General features: G+C 43.7%; 1 protein-coding gene across 4 annotated transcripts in view; it reads left to right on the forward strand.

Annotated features, from left to right (window-relative positions):
• Window positions 1-26,127, forward strand: part of ZNF827 (zinc finger protein 827) — a 524,965-nt gene that overhangs the window by 444,891 nt on the left and 53,947 nt on the right. For all 4 annotated transcript variants that reach the window (XM_063920595.1, XM_063920597.1, XM_063920598.1 and 1 more), the window contains 3 exons: window positions 9,901-10,134; window positions 13,479-13,533; window positions 13,757-13,854. In XM_063920595.1, coding sequence (XP_063776665.1) covers window positions 9,901-10,134; window positions 13,479-13,533; window positions 13,757-13,854 — 387 coding nt within the window. The remainder of the gene's footprint in view (window positions 1-9,900; window positions 10,135-13,478; window positions 13,534-13,756; window positions 13,855-26,127) is intronic.

Consider the following 26,127-nt stretch of genomic DNA (forward strand, 5'->3'; position numbering starts at 1 on the left):
CACAGAATGCATTTGTGTTACATATACACCTTATACACACAGCCTGAAGGTCATTTTAGCCAATATTTTTTATAACCTTGTGCATTAAACAAAGTGTGTCTACATTCACACAATTCATTTATGTTTCATATACACCTTATACACACAGCCTGAAGGTCATTTAATACAGTATTTTTAATAACTTTGTGTATTAAACAATGTTTGTGTACATTGAGCCATCAGAAAACAAAGGTTTCACTATCTCAGTCTCACTCAAAAAAGTCCGTATTTCGGAATATTCCGTATTTCGGAATATTTGGATATGGGATACTCAACCTGTATTTGCATGCACTGCTATGGAGCCGGGTGACGGGGGAAGTGAAGAAACTTCACTCCCCCGTCACCTCCTCCCCGAGACGCCGGGTCGCCCGTCTGCCGTATTGGCGGTCGGGCAGCTCGGCGGCTGGTCTCCCAGTTTGTAGGGCCCATTACAGCAAACTGTCTGAAGTAGCTGAGATCTTATTTTTTTGTAACTTTTAGATGCCTGCCGAATGTTTTTCCTCACCTTCGCATAAAATTGCTAAGTCTTTGGGTCATAGTAGTAAACTGCCACGTGCTATCCCAGGATTTAACGATTTGACCCTAGAAATTATTATATTTTTCTCACCAACTGCCCTGTAGAATAACTTTTTGTATACTTGATACAATTCTAACTGTTTGTTAAAACAGTGTACAAATTTATAACATACTTTTCTGCTCTCTCTTGTAAATTAGGCTGGGACGGGACTTTGCTTCACCAGGTCCCACCTCCACTGTATAAGGATGTATTTATAGCCATTAGGCAGTGGTGGGTGGGACCTGATCATGCAAATAATGTCATTGTGGTCCTGCCCCTTGCCGTGCAAATTCACATTTTCACTTAGACCTCCCTACAGTCTTTGGAAGTCATTAAGCTTGTCTCATGTGGGGATCAACCACTATTAGACAATCAGAGCAGCTTTCTTAAGGGCCCCATACACTAGAACGATATATGTCTAGAGGCTGGGGTCGGGGCGATTTCCCTTGAACGCTCCCGGTAGCTTCCCGGAAGTGGTTCCATACGATTCCAAACAATTTGGTACATTTTGCATGCAATATATTATATCCGATTCCAGCTATGCCTGCGGGAACTGACATATCACGAGTGCAGCACTAGCGATCTGGAGGATCCGATCCGACGCTCACGGGGCCGCGCATCGGATCGGATACACAGCCAAAATGCACGATTTCACTCAATATATCGGCCCGAATGCCCGAATTCGGCTGAAATAGGGCATTATCGTTCTAGTGTATGGGGCCCTTTACACTGTAACCAATCAAAGCACAGCTGCTCTGTATTGATTAGTGTCTGACAGGTACCCCAGCCTGTTGTTCACATATTGCCTCCTCAAGGAACTAATCTTTACCCACTATAGTGTTTTTAAATTTTTTCCAATACAATTTCAAATGTGGAAAAAAGAGGATTATCCCCTGGATTTAAGTGAGAAATAAATGGGTATTATAGGGTGTGGGTGGGAGACCTTTATATCATTAGAACAAACCTTTGCTCCTGGGGTAGAGCACTTGCAACTGATACGTCTCCAGACAGACATAACTGTGTCTGTCTTTTCTTGTAATTATAGTGCAAGTAACAAAACCACCTTTACTGTACTTGACCTACATTAAGACACCTCTATCCACTCCTGGTCCACATCTAGAGATGAAAAGAGTTGCAAAAGCGGAATCCTCAAACAGTCCTATTCAGTGGCGGCTCCAGAGGAGGGGCTGCAGGTCAGTTCAAATTTCAAATAGGGGAGCTGCACCAACTGCCATTTCAAACTTACTCACTGACAGTTGGTGTGGCTCCCCTATTTGAATTTTGAACTGAGTTGCAGGCAGCCCCACCTCTAGAGCCACCCCTGGTCATATTTGTACTTGGGATATATTTCATGTGCAATTCCAGACCGGTATTTTAGATTTAAAATGGTCATCATCTCTACTGAGCCCAAAGTATGTGAATTTGTGTAATTAATCAGATTTTCCTGGTTCGTTATATTTACAGGAAGCGGTTTATGTGGTTGTTTTTAACGGTATGCACCTTTACGAAAATACCCCATAAAATATCTTTTGCCCATAAGAAAAGTCTCATGTACTGTAGCCCTTGGTGGTATGAATATTACATTTAAGCAAAAGGCTTTTGCAGTTTTGTCTATCAAAAATGCTATAAATAACACAGTAATTCTTTTTTTTCCCTAAACTAATCAAGATTCATGATACCTACAAGAATCAGAAAGTTTGCGTAAAGGTTGCAGTTGCTTCCTTTTGAGAAATAATTTCAGGGAGATGGTGTACTTAACCCCTAGTCGTAGCATGGTACCGTGTCCTGCTCTGCCCAAGTGGCATGTTTGAGTCCACTTATTGTCATAGCTAGTGCCACCCAGGGATGTGTTCAGCAGTGCCAGTTGGTATGTGCATTGGTGGCACACCATCAGATGTTCTTTGTTGTAGCGGAGCTGAAAGGAAGATGATTACCATAACTTTTACAGTGAAAAATCAGAGATAACCAAGCAAAATATTACTTGCCGCGCTGCTAAATAATGTAATAAGCATGTAATGTAATAAACATGGGGCCCAAATTGCTTCTAATAACAGTGTGAATAAATAGAGCAAAAAAAAACCAAAAACCATGTTGCTGCAATTATCATTTTATCAACGTATAACAAATAAACTTTAGCCTTCTAATCTATATATATATATATATATATATATATATATAAATACGAAGCCCTCACTCACTCACTTATCACTAATTCTCTTACTTCTCGATATGCTAGGAATCTGAAATGTAACATAGGTATTCTTCAGGTGGGAAATGGGAAAACTACGTAATTTAGATTTTTAATAAAACTCTCCTAAGGGGATGAAAAGGGGGTGGACATAATGACATCATTACCGATGCGTGGCTTGTGTTGCGTGAACGATAATGTCAAAACAGACAATCGGATCAAAATTTGGACTGCACCTCCAGTGTGTAGAATTTCATTAACTACAAAAATGGTCCTGTCACTTTTTACAGTATCTGCTACGGGTGCTCCTCGGGTAACGCCAAGAACCACTGCATTAATATTTACTTACACTAAGATGTCTCAAATTTATTTACAACCGTGAAAATCAGAAACTCCCATGCGAAGAACTGGTAGAACAGCTAGTGAAGTATAAAAGAATAGTAGATGTTGGTTCCGCTATTTACTGTTCAGAACATCCTTCGTATTTTCCTACACAAATAAAACTGTAAATCTTCACGATCTGTACTACAAAAAATAGCCATCACTCTCCTAAACTGCATGAAAAAGGCCTTGGCTTCCCAGCACAGAGATTTTGGACAGAATATGATGAACTGAATAGTGTCATTGCCATGTGAGCCACACACCACTTCTCTGTCCAGCCCAATTCCTGGAAGATTCCAGTTTGTCTCGGGAGTCAGGGAGATCAGCTGCTATTTTGGGAGTCTCCCGGAGAGTCAGCAAGTCTGGTAATACTCAAGTTGTCAGCAAACAAATATACCAGGTTTGATTGCTCTCCTTGGAATGTCCAGGATACTCGCATATATTTAAGAGAGTAGCCCTCCCTCCAAGAACGTTTAAAATAATACGACAGTATTTAACCCTTAAAGTAAAATATTTTTTTTTCTCTAACGTCCTAGTGGATGCTGGGGACTCCGTCAGGACCATGGGGAATAGCGGGCTCCGCAGGAGACAGGGCACATCTAAAAAAGCTTTTAGGTCACATGGTGTGTACTGGCTCCTCCCCCCATGACCCTCCTCCAAGCCTCAGTTAGGTTTTTGTGCCCGTCCGAGAAGGGTGCAATCTAGGTGGCTCTCTTAAAGAGCTGTTTAGAAAAGTTTTTTTTTAGGTTTCATTCAGTGATTCCTGCTGGCAACAGGATCACTGCAACGAGGGACTTAGGGGAGAGATCTCCAACTCACCTGCGTGCAGGATGGATTGGGATCTTAGGCTACTGGACACTGAGCTCCAGAGGGAGTCGGAACACAGGTCAGCCTGGGGTTCGTCCCGGAGCCGCGCCGCCGATCCCCCTTACAGACGCTGAAGAAGACGGCAGAACGGAGGTCCGGAAACAGGCGGCAGAAGACTTCACAGTCTTCATGAAGGTAGCGCACAGCACTGCAGCTGTGCGCCATTGTTGTCACACGGCTCACTGACCTAGTCACGGAGGGTGCAGGGCGCTGCTGGGGGCGCCCTGGGCAGCAATATAAGTACCTTATTGGCAAAATAAATACATCACATATAGCCATTAAGGCTATATGTATGTATTTTAACCCAGGCCAGTTCTTAAAAACCGGGAGAAAAAAACAGCCGAAAAGGGGGCGGAGCTTATTCTCCTCAGCACACAGCGCCATTTTCCCTCACAGAAAGGCTGAGGGGAAGGCTCCCATGCTCTCCCCTGCACTGCACTACAGAAACAGGGTTAAAACAGAGAGGGGGGGGCACTGATTTGGCGATATAAATATATATTAAATGCTATAAGGGAGGAACACTTTTATAAAGGTTGTCCCTGTATAATTATAGCATTTTGGTGTGTGCTGGCAAACTCTCCCTCTGTCTCCCCAAAGGGCTAGTGGGTCCTGTCCTCTATCAGAGCATTCCCTGTGTGGGTGCTGTATGTCGGTACGTGTGTGTCGACATGTATGAGAAAAATGTTGGTGAGGAGGCGGAGCAAATTGCCTGTAATGGTGATGTCACTCTCTAGGGAGTCGACACCGGAATGGATGGCTTACTTGTGGAAGTACGTGATCATGTCAACACGCTGCGAGCCGGTTGACGACATGAGACGACCGGCAAACAAATTAGTACCTGTCCAGGCGTCTCAGACACCGTCAGGGGCTTGTAAAAACGCCCATTTACCTCACGGACACTGACTCCAGTGTCGACGGTGAAGAAACAAACGTATTTTCCTTTAGGGCCACACGTTACATGTTAAGGGCAATGAAGGAGGTGTTACATATTTCTGATACTACAAGTACCACAAATAAGGGTATTTTGTAGGGTGTGAATAAACTACTTGTAGTTTTGCCTGAATCAGATAAATTAAATGAAGTGTGTGATGATACGTGGGGTTCCTCCGATAGAAAGTTATGGGCGGTATACCCTTTCCCGCCAGAAGTAAGGGCGAGTTGGGAAACACACCTTAGGGTGGATAAGGCGCTCACACGCTTATAAAACAAGTGGCGTTACCGTCTCCAGATACGGCCGCCCTCAAGGAGCCAGCTGATAGGAAGCTGAAAAATAGCCTAAGAAGTATATACACACATACTGGTGTTATACTACGACCAGCAATCGCCTCAGACTGGATGTGCAGCGCTGAGGGGGCTTGGTCGGATTTCCTGACTGAAAATTTTGATACCCTTGACAGGGACAAGATTTTATTGTCTATAGAGCATTTTAAGGATGCATTTCTATATATGCGTGATGCGCAGAGGGATATTTGCATTCTGGCATCAAGAGTAAATGTGATGTCCATATCTGCCAGACGAAGACACGACAGTGGTCAGGTGAGGCAGATTCCAGACGGCACATGGAAGTATTGCCGTATAAAGGGGCGGTCCATCGGACCTGGTGGCCATGGCAACAGCTGAAAAATCCACCTTTTGTTCCCCGAGTCACATCTCAGCAGAAAAGGACACAGTCTTTTCAGTCTCAGTCCTTTCGTCCCCATACGGGCAGGCGGGCAAAGGCCAGTCATATCTGCCCAGGGGTAGAGGAACGGGAAGAAGACTGCAGCAAGCAGCCCATTCCCAGGAACAGAAGCCCTTCACAGCTTCTGCCAAGTCCGCAGCATGACGCTGGGGCAGTACAAGCGGACTCAGGTGCGGTAGGGGGTCATCTCAAGAGTTTCAGCACGCAGTGGGCTCACTCGCAAGGGGACTCCTGGATCCTACATGTAGTATCCCAGGTGTACATTGGAAATTCGAGACGTCTCCTCCTCACAAGTTCCGGAAGTCTGTTTTACCAACGTCTACCTCCGACAGGGAGGCAGTATTGGAAACAATTCACAGGCTGTATTCCCAGCAGGTGATAATCAAAGTACCCATCCTACAACAAGGGAGGGGGTATTATTCCACACTATATTGTGGTACTGAAGCCAAACGGCTCGGTGAGATCTGAAATATTTGAACACTTACATACAAGCGTTCAAATCAAGATGGAGTCACTCAGAGCAGTGATAGCGAACCAGGAAGAAGGGGACGAGATGGTGTCACTGGATATCAGGGACATTTACCTACATGTCCAAATTTGCCCTTCTCACCAAGGGTACTTCAGGTTCGTGGTACAGAACTGTCACTATCAGTTCAGACGCTGCCGTTTGGATTGTCCACGGCGCCCCGGGTCTTTACCAAGGTAATGGCCGAAATGATGATTCTTCTTAAAAGAAACTTGGACGCTTTCCTGATAAGGGCAAGGTCCAGAGAACAGTTGGAGGTCGGAGTAGCACTATCTTTAATAGTTCTACGACAGCACGAGTGGATTATAAATATTCCAAAATCGTAGCTTTTCCGAGGACACGTCTACTGTTCCTAGGGATGATTCTGGACACAGTCCAGAAAAAGGTGTTTCTCCCAGAGGAGAAAGCCAGGGAGTTATCCGAGCTAATCGGGATCCTCCTAAAAACAGGAAAAGTGTCAATGCATCATTGCACAAGAGTCCTGGTAAAAATGGTGGCTTATTACGAAGCAATTCCATTCGGCAGATTTCACGCAAGAACTCTTCAGTGGGATCTGCTGGACAAATGGTCCGGATCGCATCTTCAGATGCATCAGCGGATAACCCTATATCCAAGGACAAGGGTGTCTCTCCTGTGGTGATTACAGAGTGCTCATCTTCTAGAGGGCCACAGATTCAGCATTCAGGAGTGGATGCTGGTGACCACGGAGGCCAGCCTGAGAGGCTGGGGAGCAGTCACACAAGGAAAAAAAAAAAAAAAAAAATTTCCAGGAAAGTGTGATCAAGTCTGGAGAATTCTCTCCACATAGATGGAGCTAAGAGCAAAATTATAAGGCTCTAAACTTAGCAAGACCTCTGCTTCAAGGTCAGCCGGTATTGATCCAGTGGGATAACATCACGGCAGTCGCCCACGTAAACAGAAAGGGCGACACAAGAAGCTGGAGGGCAGTGAAAAAACTGCAAGGATTTTTCGCTAGGCGGAAAATCATGTGATAGCACTGTCAGCAGTGTTCTCTCCGGGAGTGGACGACTGGGAAGCAGACTTCCTCAGCAGGCATGACCTCCACCTGGGAGAGTGGGAACTTCATAGGGAAGTTTTTCCGCATGATTGTGAGCCATTGGCAAAGACCAAAGGTGGAAATGATGGCGTCCCGCCCGAACAAAAAACGGGACAGGTATTGCGCCAGGTCATGAGACCTTCAGGCGATAGCTGTGGATGTCCTAGTAACACCGTGGGTGTAACAGTCGGTGTATGTGTTCCCTCCTCTGCTTCTCATAACCAAGGTATTGAGAATTATAAGACATAGAGGAGTATGAACTATACTCGTGACTCCGGATTGGCCAAGAGGGACTTGGTACCCGGAACTTCAAGAGATGCTCACAGAGGACTAAGGGCCTGGGGAGCTAAGAAGGGACTTGCTTCAGCAGGTACCATGTCTATTCCAAGACTTACCGCGGCTGCGTTTGACGGCATGGCGGTTGAATGCCGGATCCTGAAGGAAAAAGGCATTCCATAAGAGGTCATACCTACCCTGGTCAAAGCCAGGAAGGAGGTGACCGCACAACGTCATCACCACATGTGGTGAAAATATGTTGCGTGGGTGAGGCCAGGAAGGCCCCACGAAGAAAATTCAACTAGGTCGAATTCTACACTTCCTGAAAACAGGAGTGTTTTGAGCCTAAAATTGGGGTTCTTTAAGTTTTTAAGTTTCGGCCCTGTAGAATTTCTTCCGAAAAGAATTGACTTCAGTTCCTGAAGTCCAGATTGTCAAGGGAGTATTGCATATACACCCCTTTTTGTGCCTCTAGTGGCACCGTGGGATCTCAACATAGTGTTGGGATTCCTTAAAATCATATTGGTTTGAACCGCTCAAATCTGTGGATTTGAAATATATCACATGGAAAGTGAACAAGCTGTTGACCAATATCTCACAAGGACAGTGACCATGCTGTTGGTCCTGGCCTCGGCCAGGCGATTGTCAGAATGGGCGGCTTTGTCTTACAAAAGCCCATATTTAAATTTCCATTTGGACAGGGCAGAACTGGGACTCGTCTCCAGTTTTCTTCCTAAGGGGGTGTCAGGTTTTTCACCTGAAACAACCTATTATGGTGCCTGCGGCTTCTAGGGACTTGGAGGACTCCAGGTTAATAGACGTTGTCAGGACCCTAAAAATATATATATATATATATATATAGTTTAGGACGGCTGGAGTCAGAAAGTCTGACTTGCTGTTTATATTGTTTGCACCCAACAAGATGGGTGCTCCTGCGTCTAAACAGACGATTGCACGTTGGATCTGTAGCACAATCCAACTTGCACATTCTGTGGCAGGCGTGCCACAGCCTAAATCTGTAAAGGCCCACTCCACTAGGAAAGTGGGCGCATCTTGGGCGGCTGCCCGAGGGGTCTCGGCATTACAACTTTGCCGAGCAGCTACGTGATCAGGGGAGAACACGTTTGTAAAATTTTACAAATTTGATACTCTGGCTAAGGAGGACCTGGAGTTCTCTCAGTCGGTGCTGCAGAGTCATCCGCACTCTCCCGCCCGTTTGGGAGCTTTGGTATAATCCCCATGGTCCTGACGGAGTCCCCAGCATCCACTAGGACGTTAGAGAAAATAAGAATTTACTTACCGATAATTCTATTTCTCGTAGTCCGTAGTGGATGCTGGGCGCCCATCCCAAGTGCGGATTGTCTGCAATGCTTGTACATAGTTATTGTTACAAAAATCGGGTTATTCTTGTTGTGAGCCATCTTTTCAGAGGCTACTTCGTTTTGTTATCATACTGTTAACTGGGTTCAGATCACAAGTGGTACGGTGTGATTGGTGTGGCTGGTATGAGTCTTACCCGGGATTCAAGATCCTTCCTTATTGTGTACGCTCGTCCGGGCACAGTACCTAACTGAGGCTTGGAGGAGGGTCATGGGGGGAGGAGCCAGTACACACCATGTGACCTAAAAGCTTTTTTAGATGTGCCCTGTCTCCTGCGGAGCCCGCTATTCCCCATGGTCCTGACGGAGTCCCCAGCATCCACTACGGACTACGAGAAATAGAATTATCGGTAAGTAAATTCTTATTTTTCCAACCTATGTGCTGCATAGCATGCTTCAAAGTGTTGTGAGGACTTCTGGATGCTAATCCAAATAAAAAATCCCAAAAGTGACCGTTCAAGAATGATCGGATGTTTGGTAACTTTAAATTGAAAAGAAACTGCTCCTTGAAAAGAAGTAAGATTTACTTAGCAAAGTGTTTCAGAATGAGAAGTTATCACATACTACAGCAAGAACTTGCGAATATGTGATGTAAAGGCTTTTTCAAAATGGCCTTACATGTTATATACACCATAAAAAGTTGTGTGGTTAAAAAAGAAAAGAGCTCTATTAATCTGTTTGTTCCTATCCCACAACATACATCTTTACTACTGTTCTTCCAGAAGTCACATTTATTTGTTGTTCACCTCTAGTTCCATAATCCAGGGGCAGTGATAAAGGCTCACTTTACCTGACGTTTTTTATTACAGCGTGATATGTGTATATTTCTGTCCTGTATTTTGCGTTATGTAGGTACTGTATGCCTAGCTCTGGAGAGATCAGTGCTGTTCCAGACTTTGTTTTACTGAGGTACTGCTAGTAATTGAATTTCTTTCTGCCACCCTGTGTAGCTGAAAGCTGTAAGGACGCACAGACAGTAAAGATTAAAGAAGAACCCATGGAGGTTGACATCCCTGACTCTTCCATCTCCCCCAGACAAAACATTGGTTACAGCACTTTATTAAGGCAAGAAAAAATTGAGCACTTGCAGAAGATGCCGGAGTGCAGAGTAATTCCCGAGGGGAACCTGTTCAGCCAAGACATCTCTGTGAAGATGGCTTCAGAACTTCTCTTCAAATTGTCAGGTAATGTACAGCAATTTGTGTGTGCTGTTTTTAATGTCATATTCAAATACGGATATAAAAATCGTGATACTTTGCAGTATTTCCAAATCAGACATGACCTCCTCAGTGTGCATTGGATTCTGTATGATCATCCATTGTATCATTCTGTGCTCTTATTTCGATTTATTTTGTTAAATCAGGAAAAGTTTAGTAACAAAATATAGTTAGGAGCATTACATCCTTTCTAAAAGACTGCAGCATCTGAAGTACCACAACCGATGTAGCTGACCATAGAGATGTTAGATATACAACCACAATTAAATTTCACTTAAAAAAAAAAAAAAAAGGAAAGTACAGAGCATATCTGTGTGGTATTCTAGAGCCATGTAGATAACCAACTCTGTCTAGATCATTAGTTCATTCAACTTCTTACAAATGCTTTTGGTGAAAATCCACAGGAGGAAACCAGAAAGATAAAGCAATGTATAACCTTTTATGCAAAGACATTTTATTGTTATGTGAACATGTGGCAGAGTAGTACTTGTGGCCTTTTTCCCATCCCTGTGGAAAGATAGCAATATGCACTGCACTGCTCTCCATAGAGATCAACGATCCCCGTGCTAGTTTTATTCTGCTCATCCGGCAGAAGCAGCCAGCAGTCCTTATACTTCCCACATTACTCCTAGTGTGTTTATAATGACAGCTTTGTCTACTTACTCCCCTCCTGTATTAGCACTCACTCAAAAGGCTGAAATATGTCTCTGAAGCAGAAAATGAAGGTGCCATTTCTTTATTTTATTTTTGTACCTGATATCTCATGCTTCATCTCATTGTATAATGTGGACCATACATCAGACCCGCAATTCTCCAGTGTCATTTTAATCTGCCAGTTGTGGATATCGATGATCAGCGATCCATCAGGGGAAAAATCAGCATGTTAAATTCCCAGTGCCATCCCCAGGGTTGTATCGAAAGCAGCGACACGCTCCAGTTTTTACAAGAAAACAACTTGTTGTTAAAATATATCACCAACATTCCAGGGCTCCAAACTCTTTCTTTAGGGTGCAAGATAACAAACAAAAATATGCAGTATGTCTAGATATATATCTAGCTAAAGATATATCCACACACATAAAGTGCATTCAAGAAGTCTAAAATGTCAGACCCCTTTCTACCTTAATGTAACCTTGAAACCATACAACAAAACCAACAAAATTCAAGTGAGTATCAAATAGGTACATTTTTAGGAGCTATGAATTAAATAAAATAAATAAAACATACATTACCATGGTTGTATAAGTGGCCTAACTGAAACTTTTTATTTAAAGTTCCAGCAGTTTACCGATTACCTTTGTACCATTTCAGGGTGTTCACTTGAATTGCTTAGATTTCAGTAATAACTGTAAAAATGGCAGTGTTCTCAACTTGCTTGACATGGAAATAAAGATACCCTGCACAGATGTGTCCTTGCTGCAGTCACGCTAAACAACCCTTGAAGTTGGCGGGACTCTGTAGCGCTGAGCATCTTTTTTGCATTTTTTTTCTGTGAAAATGCGTTTTAGACGCATTTGATATGCAGCATGCCTATATTCTGTGTGTAATTGCGTCTCTATCTGCATCCGAAATGCCACGTTTGTGTCTTCCAGGAAAACACTGTAGCATAGCATTTTGTATGCAAATACAGTTGCAGTCACACACAGAATAAAGGCTGCATATCATTTTAATCAGCAGAAGCTGCTTGTGCGTCCTATTACATTACTTAGTTTCTAAGACACATTTTTGCAGGAAAAAAAACGCAACAAGAGACGCTTAACACTGCCGAGTCAAATGGCACTTAAGCATTATGTGTAACGCTACTTGTAGCTCACAGAGCAAAGATGTAAGAGGACACATCTGTAAGTAATCCAATACTGACCACCCAAATTAACAAGAGACAGGCAAAGAGTAACATTATTAGTAATCACAGTTACATAAATAGTAAAAATACCTTGCATGGCATCAGCAAACATTAGCTGTTGGGATCACTGATCACTGTACGACTCAAGCCTCTTCACAAGGCATGGGACTGATGCAAGGAAATAATGTTATCTTTTCTTTTTATGTCCATATCTATCATGTTCTGAAAATGTATTTATGCACAGACTGCTCTCTTTCTTCTAGAGATCAATAATCCCTAATGTGCTGACATCTCTATTCCATCTACTGGAACAAAAACAGAAAGCAGTACAGGTGTATTACAGCCTCCTGGATGACCAAGCTATATAATAATAATAATAATAATAATAATAATAATTTTATTTATATAGCGCTCTTTCTCCAATAGGACTCAAGGTGCTTAACAGATACATAGCATAATATAGTACATATTCCCTCTGTAAATTGGGATGCTGATACAGGTTGAGTATCCCATATCCAAATATTCCGAAATACGTAATATTCCGAAATACGGACTTTTTTTGAGTGAGAGTGAGATAGTGAAAACTTTGTTTTTTGATGGCTCAATGTACACAAACTTTGTTTAATACACAAAGTTATTAAAAATATTGTATTAAATGACCTTAGGCTGTGTGTATAAGGTGTATATGAAACATAAATTAATTGTGTGAATGTATACACACTTTGTTTAATGCACAAAGTTATAAAAAATATTGTCTAAAATAACCTTCAGGCTGTGTATATAAGGTGTATATGTAACATAAATGCATTCTGTGCTTATATTTAGGTCCCATCACCATGATATCTCATTATGGTATGCAATTATTCCAAAATACGGAAAAATCCGATATCCAAAATACCTCTGGTCCCAAGCATTTTGGATAAGGGATACTCAACCTGTATATGCAAAAACTCATATAAACAATATTTGTATAAATATTGAGTTATAATAAAATTGCTCCTTCAGTGTTCCACAGAAAATCATGTATTACTGTATAAAGAAGATGGAACCCCTGCTATATATACAGGCTTAAATTTTCTTAGAACACCACAGTGATTTAGAATAGAGGGCCAGATGTAATATCACCACCGAGTTTGGTGGCGGTGTGGGATGCCGTCTGAACTCAGACTTTTTTTAAAAGGGCAATCACTTACAGTGCAAGGCATGGTTTTGCCTTGTAAGTGATTGCCCCTTTAAAAAAATATTTGTCTGTCATCCTGCACGGGCATCATTACAACCGGCCCATTATGTTTATTTACAGTAGAAGCATAGTATCCAATAGACAGTATATGATACGATAGGATAATGTTCCACCTACTGTATATTTTATGTATTACTATGTATATACTGTAAATCCAATGGTTTCATATTGTCAGTGTTTTCTTCTGTCATATCCAATGTTAGCATTTATTTGTGTTTTATGTTGCAGAAAAAGTCGGCAAAGAAAACAATCATAACAAGCCAAACATTATCAGAACAACCAGGTACTTTATATCCTAATATATTTTAGGGAAAATGTTGTAATAGTTTTTATTAAAATTTTCATTTTCACAAAAACTATAAAATGCCCCCAAAAAACCAACAACAAACAAATTTGCACACCTTATCTGGAATTGTGTGTAAACACATCTTATATATATAGTTTACGTGATTAATATAGCACTCTGTGTTGTTTAAGCATTAATGATGTCCCTTGTTTATTCTCAGCCCGTTTTTTTCAGAAGAGAAATTTAGACAATCACCTTTCACCTCAAAAGACCTCCCAAAAAATGATACTTCTCCTCAAGGAAGATCTTCTTTGCCAGGTATAGTGGTTAGAGGAGCACCATTTGTATCTTGTTATATGTGCCTGATTTTATTTCTTGTTCTTAGTCAAGTAAATTAAATACACTTTCTCCCTGGCAGACCAGGGCCGGGATGTAATGAATCTGAGTTCAGCGTCCGACGCGGACGTTTTATTTAAAAGGGGCAGTCATTTACAAGGCTAAACCATGCCTTGTAAATCATTGCCCCTTTAAGAAAAACATCCGCATTCGGCCGGCATCCCACACGGCTGCTGAACACGGACTTCATTATATCCCGGCCCATATTTCCATCAACAAAAGTGTATGTTTCTGATTAAGTTTAGTGGAGTAATTATAACTATTTAGCAAATGTAAATAGAATAAAAGGCTTGATGAAAGTGAAAGTTGGAATGATATACAATAATATATAATGTATATATAAAAGCTTGGGAAATATGTATCTTTGTATAAAGCTACAGAACCTGTTTGCACAATATAATAAGGAAAATGTCACTTCCGATATAAAATATGGGTACAACAAATGGGATTTTGCCAATAAAACCTCACGGCTCCAATATATAGCTCGAAGAAGCTCGGCCATAACCAATTAAAGGATCTTGACCCGTAACTGAGGTTATGCGGAGACCAGAGATGTCCAAATAAAATCAAATCACCATCTGTGTCATATGCAGTGCTGGGGTCATGTAACAAGTGGGAATAATATCTGTAATGAGCAGAGTGATGCTCATTATCAATTCTCATAAGTATGGATGTGTCATTTGTAACAGAGAGGCCAAAAATGAAAGCAGGTTTGGTCATTTGTAGTGGAATATTAATAGAGACAAAAAAAAGCACAACTGTGACAAAGCAACAATGGAGGTGCTGGAGACGGAATACTATACTATATAAGCTGATTGTGTACAGAGAACATTTATCATTGTAAGTATATAAGAAAATGTGGTAGGTTTATATCATGATTTGCCTCATGGTTAGGTTAAGATTCAGGTGCAAAGTTGCAAAGCATATTGTGTAGTAACAGTATTTGTAACAACAGTTGATTCCTAGTTCTGAAGCTTAATAAATATACTGGAAAGTCCTTTTGGGTGCAGTATCCTTAATACAACCCTGTCCTGAACAGTTATGTACTTTGGAGGTAATTCAGATCTGATTGCTGGGCTGCATTTTGTGCTGTCCTGCGATCAGATAGTCGCCACCTACAGGGGGAGGGTATTTTTGCTGTACAAGTGTGTGATGCTATGTGTACATCTAGCTGTTAAACTTCTATGTGAGCAGTCTCTGCGCAGCCCAGTACTTTCTCTTCCAGTGCGATAGAATAAGGCTGATCGGGGCCGGAGCAGACGTCAGATACCCTCCCTGAAAACGCCTATGTTTTCCTGAGCACTCCCAGTAAACAGTTAGTTACCACCCACAAATGGCCTCTCCTGTCAATCACCTTGCAAACGCCCATGCGAACAGATTTTTCGCACCATCCCGTTGCTGACCTGCGATACCCGTTGTTGTCCGACGCGAGTGCGCACTGCGGTGCTTACGCATGCGCTATTAGGACCTGATCGCCCGATATGCGAAAACGCACAGCAGCGATTAGATCTGAAAGACCCCCTTTATGCGGCCAACATTCAGGCTATGAGGAAGACCTGACCTCTTCTCTGCACCTACCAATGTCCTGCTTACATCTGCACTTCCCACTGGTCATAGAAGTCAACTTTTAAAATGATTGTAAGTGTTCTAGTTACCAGCTACCTCTATGACTGAAATATGATATGAAATGCAATGTTAATTGGTGGTGCACAAGCACACATAAAGCTTGCTCCTATGACACTGGTAGCATGATGTCAGTGGACAATTCATAGCTGGTCCAGCCAGCAGGAGTGAAGAGAATCCGGAAATGTTGGCTGCACTCTACTCACTCTTTTGGTGGCATAATACTGACCTCTAGGTTCAGAACCTTTTAGAGCTGGGTTTTAGTTTGTCAGTTTTCTTTGGAAATTTGCCTTCAGGATTTCCACTTTGTTTTCCATTAACAATGGATTACCAATACTTAGTATGACAAACTATCTCAGGTTTGTTTAATAAAGTGCCTTTAAATGTAAAGAGGACCCAGTCTAAATAAGTTTACAATCTAAGTAGTCTATGTACTACGCTTTGGAGAGAGATAAAGTGTACAGTGATAAAGTACCAACCAACCAGCTTGTAACTGTAATTTTTAAAACGCAACCTGTGTCATGATATTTAGGAGCTGACTGGCTTGTACTTTATCTGCATCCACTTTATCTCTCTCCAAGGCTTGGAACATAGGGCCTAATTCAGCATGTGCATTCTGATGCCCTGTGAAGTGTGTGCACGCACAGAAGCCACACTGCGCATGTGCACACTAAGATGCGACAGGCAGAGGCAGGAGAAGGAATTGCGGCTGCGTTTAAGTGCTGTTGAGGCATTGGGGGGGTGTGGTCCGGGCAACGCAAGCGCGCGGCAGGCCGCGGAGGCTGCATGACATCTCACGCAGCTGCTGTGACCCGAAACATGGTGGGTAGCCGCCTGCCTTAGCAGCTAGGCGCTGCTTTCACATGTGTGTGTGTGTGTGTGTGTGTGTGGGATGGGGGGAGCGTACTTGCCCTGTGCTGGGCGTCTCCCCGCATGTTAGTGTATTGGATTGTATATGTGTGATTTTTTGCACATCTATGATCCATGCTGAATCAGGCCCTTAGACCCCTGAAGATAGTTATGGACAACAGACAGCCCTCAGAGTCTTCACTTGTGGCCCCCGGTATTTCCTGCACTGTTATTATATCTGTTTGTTATGACTAGTAGCGCTTGATTAAAATGAACGCTAATATGTTATTACAGATGTTATTTTTTCTTTGAATTTCAATATTTTTATATTTGTTATTTCTGAGATTAATTGTGATATGCAGCACTTTTGTAGGTCAGAGGGTCCCTCAAGTGTATCAGGTTGTCTATCACTGATCTAAGAGGTGCTGGGGATACTCGATACATAAAGTACCAGAGTAACAGTTGTAGCATTTGGTTGGAAAACTGTTATTTCCACATTATTTCCAACCTCCTTGGAGGATATCCAATTACCCACTGTCATTGACTGCGGGTAATTGTATCGGCGGAGGCTATCCTATTAGCCCCGATGTGGCATGCTCCTCCCCCTAATGCCGGCACTTATAGGGGATTATAGGAACCCGAAGCATAATCCGCAATAAACGGGCTGCCTGGGCTGCGATAGTACATGGAATCAGAGACTTATCCCCGATCCCAAGTTTTATCACCCAGTCGTGGGTCTGTTTTCAGTCATTAATCGCAATATTTGTTTTACTCTGGTGTGTTTACCCTGTTGCATAATTTTGTGTCCCCTGCAAAAATGGCATGCTTTACCTTCAGTACCATTTGCAATGTCACCAATAAAGATATTAAAGAGCACTGGTCCAAGTTCAGATCCCTGGAGTACTCCACTAGTAACCATCTCTGGTTCCTATCTTTCAACCAAGTTCTTAAACATTCAACAGTTTCAGAATCCAATCCCACATTTTTTTAGTTTATTTAGCAGTGTGCAGTGTGTGACCTTGTTCTGAGGCTGGCATATTAAAGGGGACTCTGAGGCTGGCATATTAAAGGGTACTCTGAGGCTGGCATATTAAAGGGGACTCTGAGGCTGGCATATTAAAGGGGACTCTGAGGATGGCATATTAAAGGGGACTCTGAGGCTGGCATATTAAAGGGTACTCTGAGGCTGGCATATTAAAGGGGACTCTGAGGCTGGCATATTAAAGGGTACTCTGAGGCTGGCATATTAAAGGGTACTCTGAGGCTGGCATATTAAAGGGGATTCTGAGGCTGGCATATGGAAGGGGACGCTGAGGCTGGCATTTTAAGAGGCCATTATTTGGAATGATTGTGTGACATATGATCAGGGGTGTAGCCAGAACTTAATCGGCCCCATAGCAACATTTTGAAGGGCCCCTGTCCCAGTGCTTCAAGAGAGATACCTCTCCACAGCAGTTGTTAATTTTATGCCCTATAATAGTGCCCTAGTTCATTTACTGAACCTCTGTAGTTCTCTAATTCACATTATATCACATTGTAGGGCTGCCAGTACACATTATGCAACACAGTATCCCCAAATCCCATTATGATACAGTTCATATTATGACACACTATAGTGCCTCCACTTTATATTGTGCCACATTACAGTGCTTTAGTGTCACGGTCGGCGGGAGACTGTGCAGGGGAGCCGGCTCTTACCTGTCCGGTCCCTTTGGAGAGGTCCAGCTGGCGGAGGTGCGGGCTGCTGGCGCCGGGCAGGGTGTGCTGGGAGGACAGGCAGGGGCACTGGTTGGCAGCTCAGCAGACTGGCAACATGTCCCTCCGGCAGGGGTTAGCGGTACTGATGTGGAGCCAGGGCTTCTGTGAACAGGCTGGTCTGTTTCCGGTGGCCACCTTGGATGTGGGCAAAAAGCCTGTCTTGCCCACACTTCACCAATTTATCACTTCCCTGTGGCCAATTAGCTCCGAGCAGCTGCTATAACATAGGAAGGCCTGGAGGAGGGAATTTACCAGTGCAACGTCTTTCACAGTATCTGTGAAGCTAGTTCTCTGTGCTCCCGCAGCGTCTCCAGTGTCAGGTTCTTGTTACAGCAAAGTACCCAAGTCTCCTGATATAGCCTTATGCAGACTGCCGACTCTGTTCCCGTGTCCTGCCTAGCTACCTGTTCCGGACGCCGCAGTAACCAGCCCTCGGAAATCCTCCTTTAAAGTACTGGGTCACGGTTCCGGTATCCTCAGCCACCCGCTAACCTACAGTCGTATCTCTATTTCAACTGTCTTTTGTGAACCCTGTTAAACTACTCCAAGTAATAAATGCCCAAGACCTTCATCCGTCCCGCTCGTTTGTTATTCAGAGATCCAAATGCACCAGAATCAACTTCCCCAAATCCGGATCCACAAGAATCCTCAGACGTGACATTTAGTTTATATGATGTAACAGTAAATGCCCTCCAGTTCATTTTATACCATATTACAATGAGCAGGTCTAGGGGAATAACTAGCAGGGACGTGCAGGCAGGGGAGGCAGTGCCTCCTCTGTCATAATGAGTAAAATAACACAAATAAGATATTTATAAAACATATTCTGTTTCATAAATATCTTCTTTGCATTTTTATAATAATCATTGCCCTGTAAATGCAGTCCAGTGTTTATGCGAGGCAGCAGGATCTCTGCCTCCCATTGATAATTGGCAACTGTCTGCAGCGGGGGGCGGGGCCAAGCCACGGGCTTTAAAAGCCCATTGAAAAACATGAGGAAAGAGGCAGCTATATCGCTGCCTCATTAACGGGGCTGTGCCTTCAGCCCAGATGAAATCACGCCCCCTGTCAGTCATAGGACAGCAGATCTAGCCCTGGTTCTGAGTAACTGGCCAGAGGGCTGAGAATTGTATTAAGCCACGCCCCCCTACTGTGATTAATGCGGAAGCACCCGAGCACACTGCAGCAGCCAAAGCAGTGCAAAAATTCCTGACACACCAGACTTTCTTCAGCCTCAGCTGTTTCACAAACAGCATTTGACATGTGCGTGACCCCTGTCTGGAGGAGACTGATACCATCATGGGAGATGCAAGCTCTGTGTACATGAAAGGTAAGCAGCTAGCAGCCAGGGACCATCAATCATTGCCACTCTGCACTATATGACCGGCATTTACATAGGTGACAGCAATACAGGGTGAGTAACCCTCAGCTCCATAACTTTGTTCATAGACACAGGATAGAGTTGCTCCTTACTGTACTAAGGAGCTCATTCAGCAGCAATTCTGGCCATCTGCACATGCGCAGCGCGCGTGCGGTACCGTTCTTATAGCGATCACATCTTGGAAGAAAGCGATTGCTATGTAAATGGACATTAGTGGAGGGGCGGCGACATGGCGTTGGGATGGTATGGTCCGGACAACGGAGGCGCTTTCTGGGCAGCTACAACAAGACGTCACACGCGGCCACTGCAGCCTACCTGCATATGCAGGGGGTCAACCTTAATTCCTGACTCAGCATCGCTAATTCCTGACTCAGCATCGCTAGCCGCCGATTAGCATGCTGGGAGTGATGTGCTGTGACGGCTGCGGGGGGTGCTGTGCATGTGTGGTCAGCTAAGACCACACTGCACAGCGCCCTCTTCCAGGGAGGGTTCCGGGGGAATCCTCTACTGGCTACAAGTGCAGTGTGTAGCCCATAGGCTACAATGGACTACCACCATCAATGAAAAGTACTATGGATAGCAGAAAAGTGCCCGGGCGCCAAAACAGATATGCTGCACACAACTGGGTCTGAAGGTATCCCCAATACCAGAAGTTAGATAAAAGTATGCAGAAAGTTAGACCAGAAGCGGTGCGCTTATCAAGAGACAAAGTATAAAGTATAATTGATACTTCCCTTATGTATTCTTTGTCACGGGTTCTAACAGGTACTCCGGGTAAATGGAATCCACATGTGGGTGTGAAAGAGACAATTCCAAATATAGTGTAGTATGTTAAATAAAACAATTTTTTATTCAGACAATAAAAATTTGTGAATATAGCCAAATAAACAGGCAATTCAAAAATGTATGGTAATAGATGGAGGTTTACCAGAGTTAAGGTAAAATCAAAGCCTTTAACAATGCCTTTCTGATGTTAATAGCTGGTGTCAAATATAAAGAACAGACATCCTAGTGTGTAGAAGTAAAGGTGGAGAATTACCAGATTTTCATGAGGTGTGTGCCTTTAAGATGTCAAGATAGGGAGATACTGGCTCCGGAACCCGTCTCCAAAGTCCACACAAATCTGTCCGTCTGATGAGTCTCCTTCCTACAGTTGTTCTCCTGTCATGTAATGCCGACGCGTTTCGGGATCTCTCCCTTCCTCAAGGCTGCATGACAGGAACTTGTGACTTGAAGAAACACCAGTTAACCCCGGGAATGCTGCAGTCAAAGCAACAATCCACCTTTACTTCTACACACTAGGATGTCTGTTCTTTATATTTGACACCAGCTATTAACATCAGAAAGGCATTGTTAAAGGCTTTGATTTTACCTTAACTCTGGTAAACCTCCATCTATTACCATACATTTTTGAATTGCCTGTTTATTTGGCTATATTCACAAATTTTTATTGTCTGAATAAAAAATTGTTTTATTTAACATACTACACTATATTTGGAATTGTCTCTTTCACACCCACATGTGGATTCCATTTACCCGGAGTACCTGTTAGAACCCGTGACAAAGAATACATAAGGGAAGTATCAATTATACTTTATACTTTGTCTCTTGATAAGCGCACCGCTTCTGGTCTAACTTTCTGCATACTTTTACCACCATCAATGGCAGCAGCCAATATCGGGATTGCTTTGCATTTAGAATATTGGTAAATCATGCAGCATAACATAGAAACATATGGGGGATGCGACTGCTGACGGAATGGAGGGATCGCAGCAGGCTGCGGTCACTGCTTCTTACATTCGGGGGATACTTAATATTTGTGGCTAACTCCCTAAAATGGGTGTTTTTGGGGATATAGCCACAAATATACAATACTAAATGGGCCCCACTCTGTCGTAACATTTGAGCAATTATAAAGCACTGAGATCTATGCTTGAATGAAATCCTTTTATTAAGGTGTCTATTCATGAAACAACACTGGCGTATTTATAATGGGTGCAGTGTGTGCGGGGGGTCCAGGGGGCCCCACACCGCACACCCTGCACCCATTAATAGAAATATTTACCCTCCGGAGTCCTGCAGCACAGCAGCAGCGCAGTCAAAATCACTGGGAAAATGGTGCGGCGTCATTTTCCCGGTGTTTCGCACATGCGCAGTAGGTAAATCACTGGGAAAATGGCGCGCCATTTTCCTGGAGATCTGCGCTGGCACTGTAGACTCTGGGACCGTAGTGCCCAGAGTCTACACAGCGCTGCCAGGTAGAGAGGAGGGGCCCAGCCGGAGTCTGCACACGGGCCTCCTCCTCTCTAGAAACGCCCCTGTGAAGTAGTGAAAACAGTGGAGAAATAGACCAGTGGAAAAGTTGTCGAAGGCAACCAATCAGCATCTCCCTTACATTTTACAGAATGTACTTGAGAAAGGCATCCTACACAGCGGATTGGTTGCTATGGGCAACTTCACTGGTCCATTTCTCCACTCTTTTCACTACTTCATGGATATTTGCATATTTATAACTAGACTCAGCTGCTGAATTCTTTCTGTTTTGATGTGTGGCAACGTGTGAGCCTTGCGTTATACTGTGGTTTTATTCACCCAAACTATACTGTAAAGATCCCCTTCCACCCCCATGTGTGCCTCCCTAGCAACTGACTTCACCGCACGTCACTGATAACTAGATCTATTTTAGCCCCCAATGTAAAAGTGTGTGAGTGCCCTCATGTATCTACCAATAATGAAAAATGCATACTGTGCAACATACAGTATGTAACTTTGCAGGGAAGGTGGGCCCCTCTCAGATCTAGGCCCCATAGCAGCTGCACTACCTGCACCTATGGTAGCTGCTCCCTTGCATATGAGGGCATTAGGTGATATTTTCTGTGATATATGGGGGGCATTATGTGGTATTTTCTGTGACATTTGGGGGACACTGTGGCATTTTTTTATGTAACAACTAAACATTTGTCATTTTAATGAATGTTCAGCAGAACACACATGAAGGATTACAAGCTGTTGGACATACCTGCCCTAAGAGATCACATGTGAAATTAGTATTATACTGTAAAACACATCCACATATTGCCCTCTGTCCACATGTTTTTGTCTCCCTCTGTCTCATCCTGAGTTATATATTCTTGTCAGATATATTACAAGTTGCAGAAGTCACATCTCCTCATTTTATGTGCACTCATTCATTTGCTTCAGTTCCCCTAGGTAAGCACCTACAGTACATGAGTCTGTACGTTCTTCAGTATTTGTGGCACATGATGAGATTCTGTAATAGGGAAAATGAAGTCCAGCAGTGTGAGCCTGATTTTCCCTAAGAAGTTTATGCCGTCACAGTGCCTTGGTGGTAATTTCACCTTTGCCACAGTTTTCTGTGGTAGGTTCCCTGACAGGGGGAAGGCGCTTCTGCACAATGATTAATCATGGACTGCTCGTCTGCAGTGATATCTGTAAGAGCCCAAGCTTTAATGACTAGCTGGACTTAGAATAGCTTCATAGCAGCTGCACGTTCAGTAAAACTTTGGTGGGAGAAATACAGTGCCAGAGAGGGCAACATCACACACTGACAGAGGTTACACTGTTCAAATAAGTGTTAGAACTCAGGCCGAGAGCTCTCTTACAGTTACATAGCAAAAGGAAAGAATTTCTGATTAAGTAAAAGTCAGAACTGTCTTTATTTGTGCTTTTCTAAATTTTCTCCATGCAGACTTAGGGGTCTATTTATTAACATTATTTTTACTAAAATAATGTGAAAAGGGGTGTTTTCACACCCTTTTCACATTATTTTAGTATCACCTGAATGTATGAAATGGCATTTGGAGCAGTTTTCATGAAAAACTGCTCCAAACCCTTTAATTCACTTTTTTTTTAGTAACCCACATCGCATTCCCCATACTTATAATGGTAAATGTGATGTGGCCAAATTTACAAAAAAAAAATGTGTAAAAATACCGCAGTGTGCCCTGTGATAAGCGAGTTCACAGGGCAGCACTGCGATAAGCACCCTTTTGCCCAGCTTTCTCTGCCCCTGGCAGAGAAAGCTGAGCGGGGACCTGGCAGAGTGATCAGCTATGTGTGTCCGATGGACACACAAGCTGATCGCAATTTAAAAATTACAAATAAAAAGTTAAAAAACAAAACATACTCACCTGTCCAGGGAGCCGGTGTCCGCTGCTCCGGTGAGCGCTGCCGGGCGCCGGGTCCACCATATGCTGCGCTGTAACCCCAGTGCAGTAAAATGACGCTGCAAAGCGGCAGCGCACTTTACAACACTGGGGGGTCACAGCGCAGGAGAAGGACCCGGCGCCCGGCAGCATCCTGGAGCAGCGCGGGCCGGCTCCCTGGACAGGTGAGTATGTTGATCTTCTGAGGGGGGTGGGGGGGGGGTCGGCGGCGCACGGGGGTAGTCATGACGGGGGGGGGGGAGGGTCAACCGGGCGTCGGCGGTAGCGTCGATGTCGGCGGGGGCGGCGCATGTGCAGCAGGACATCGGGGTATTTTTTATGAAAAATACCCCGATGATGCTGCGAAGAGGCATCGCAGGGACAGAGCTTGACCGCAAGCTCTGTTCCTGCATGCGATAATTGATACATCCCTGCGATGTAATCAATTATCGCAGTGCGAGTTGGGGCGATTTTATCACCTGTCATCCGCATCCTGGATGCGGATAATGATAAATAGGCCCCTTTGTTTTATAGCTATGCTAGAACAACTGCTTCACGTAAGAACTACTCGCTGATTCATTTTGCATTATACTATATATTACTTGCTTGGTCATTTTTAATATTAGAGTCAGTAACTGAAGGCCAACTTGCAGAAGTTAAGGGGGGACATTAAATCAGCCGCGGTAATTTACCACAAGCTAATTAATCCCATGGAGCTATTAAATTAGTCCACGAAGGCAGCCCGCTGAGTGCACTTACCAGCGATTTCTTTTCGGGTCCGAACAGCTTCCACTCTTTTTCACCCCTATTACAATAACTGATCGATTTGAATTCACCCCTTAGACCACTCGCAAAAACACATTGGCTGAAACATAGGTGATACAAGTTAAAAGAAAATCCTACATTAATTTTAAGGGGTGTGTATATTTATATGTTTACTTAAAATACTGTATTTTAGAAAACACAAGCTTAGAAAAATAGGATTTTAATTACCTACCGTTAAATCCTTTTCTCGTAGTCCATAGAGGATGCTGGGGTCCACATTAGTACCAAGGGGTATAGACGGGTCCACTAGGAGCCATTGGCACTTTAAGAGTTTGAGAGTGTAGGCTGGCTCCTCCCTCTATGCCGCTCCTACCAGACCCAGTCTAGAAACTGTGCCCGAGGAGACGGACAACTTCGAGAGAAGGATTTTACACAGATAGTGGCGAGATTCACACCAGCTCACACATACAAGGCAAACCAAGCTAACCTGCTTGAAAACTCAGCAACGGCTGAACAAGATTACTTAACCAAGTAACAAAACAGTACTTAACCAAGAACTAAGCAGTACTGAACTAAGTAACCACTGCAGGATCACAAAGTGCTGGGCGGGCGCCCAGCATCCTCTACGGACTACGAGAAAAGGAATTACCGGTAGATTATTAAAATCCTATTTTCTCTTGTGTCCTAGAGGATGCTGGGGTCCACATTAGTACCACGGGGATGTACCAAAGCTCCCAGAACGGGAGGGAGAGTGCGGAGGCTTCTGCAGAACTGATTGACCAAACGTCCTCAGAGGCCAAAGTATCAAACTTGTAGAACTTTGCAAACGTATTCGACCCTGACCAAGTAGCCGCTCGGCAAAGCTGTAAAGCCGAGACACCCCGGGCAGCCGCCCAGGAAGAACCCACCTTACGAGTAGAGTGGGCCTTAACAGATGTAGGACACGGCAATCCTTCCGTAGAATACGCATGCTGGATAGTGAACCTGATCCAGCGAGAGATAGTCTGCTTAGAAGCAGGACATCCAAGTTACTTGGGATCATACAGGACAAACAGAGAGTCCGATTTTCTGTGACGAGCAGTCCTCTTCACATAGATTTTCAGAGCCCTTACAACATCCAAGGACTTTGATGAAATTGAGGAGTCAGTAGCAACTGGCACCATAATAGGTTGGTTGATATGAAATGCCGACACAACCTTTGGAAGGAACTGCTGACGTGTCCGGAGCTCAGCTCTATCTTCATGGAAGATCAAGTAGGGGCTCTTACAAGACAAAGCCCCCAACTCCGACACATGTCTAGCAGAAGCGAAGGCCAACAAAGTGACAGCCTTCCACGTGAGAAACTTGACCTCAACCTCCAGTAGAGGTTTGAACCAATCCGATTGGAGGAACTGTAACACCACGTTAAGATCCCAGGGCACCGTAGGCGGCACAAAGAGAGGCTGGATGTGCAGACCAAGCCCTCGGAGGAGGTGTAATCAGTAAGGATGAATATTCCTTTTTATATAGTAAATATCCCGTAACACCTATTTTTTATCACATCCCAAAAATTCACAAGTCACTCACGTCACCACCGGGTCGCCCTATTATTTCTGGTTTTGGGTCACTCACGTCTAATTTATCACAGTTTATTGATCACTTTCTACAGAAATA

Source organism: Pseudophryne corroboree, chromosome 1 (genome assembly GCF_028390025.1).
Source record: "Pseudophryne corroboree isolate aPseCor3 chromosome 1, aPseCor3.hap2, whole genome shotgun sequence".
In the NCBI taxonomy this organism is placed as follows: Eukaryota; Metazoa; Chordata; class Amphibia; order Anura; family Myobatrachidae; genus Pseudophryne; species Pseudophryne corroboree.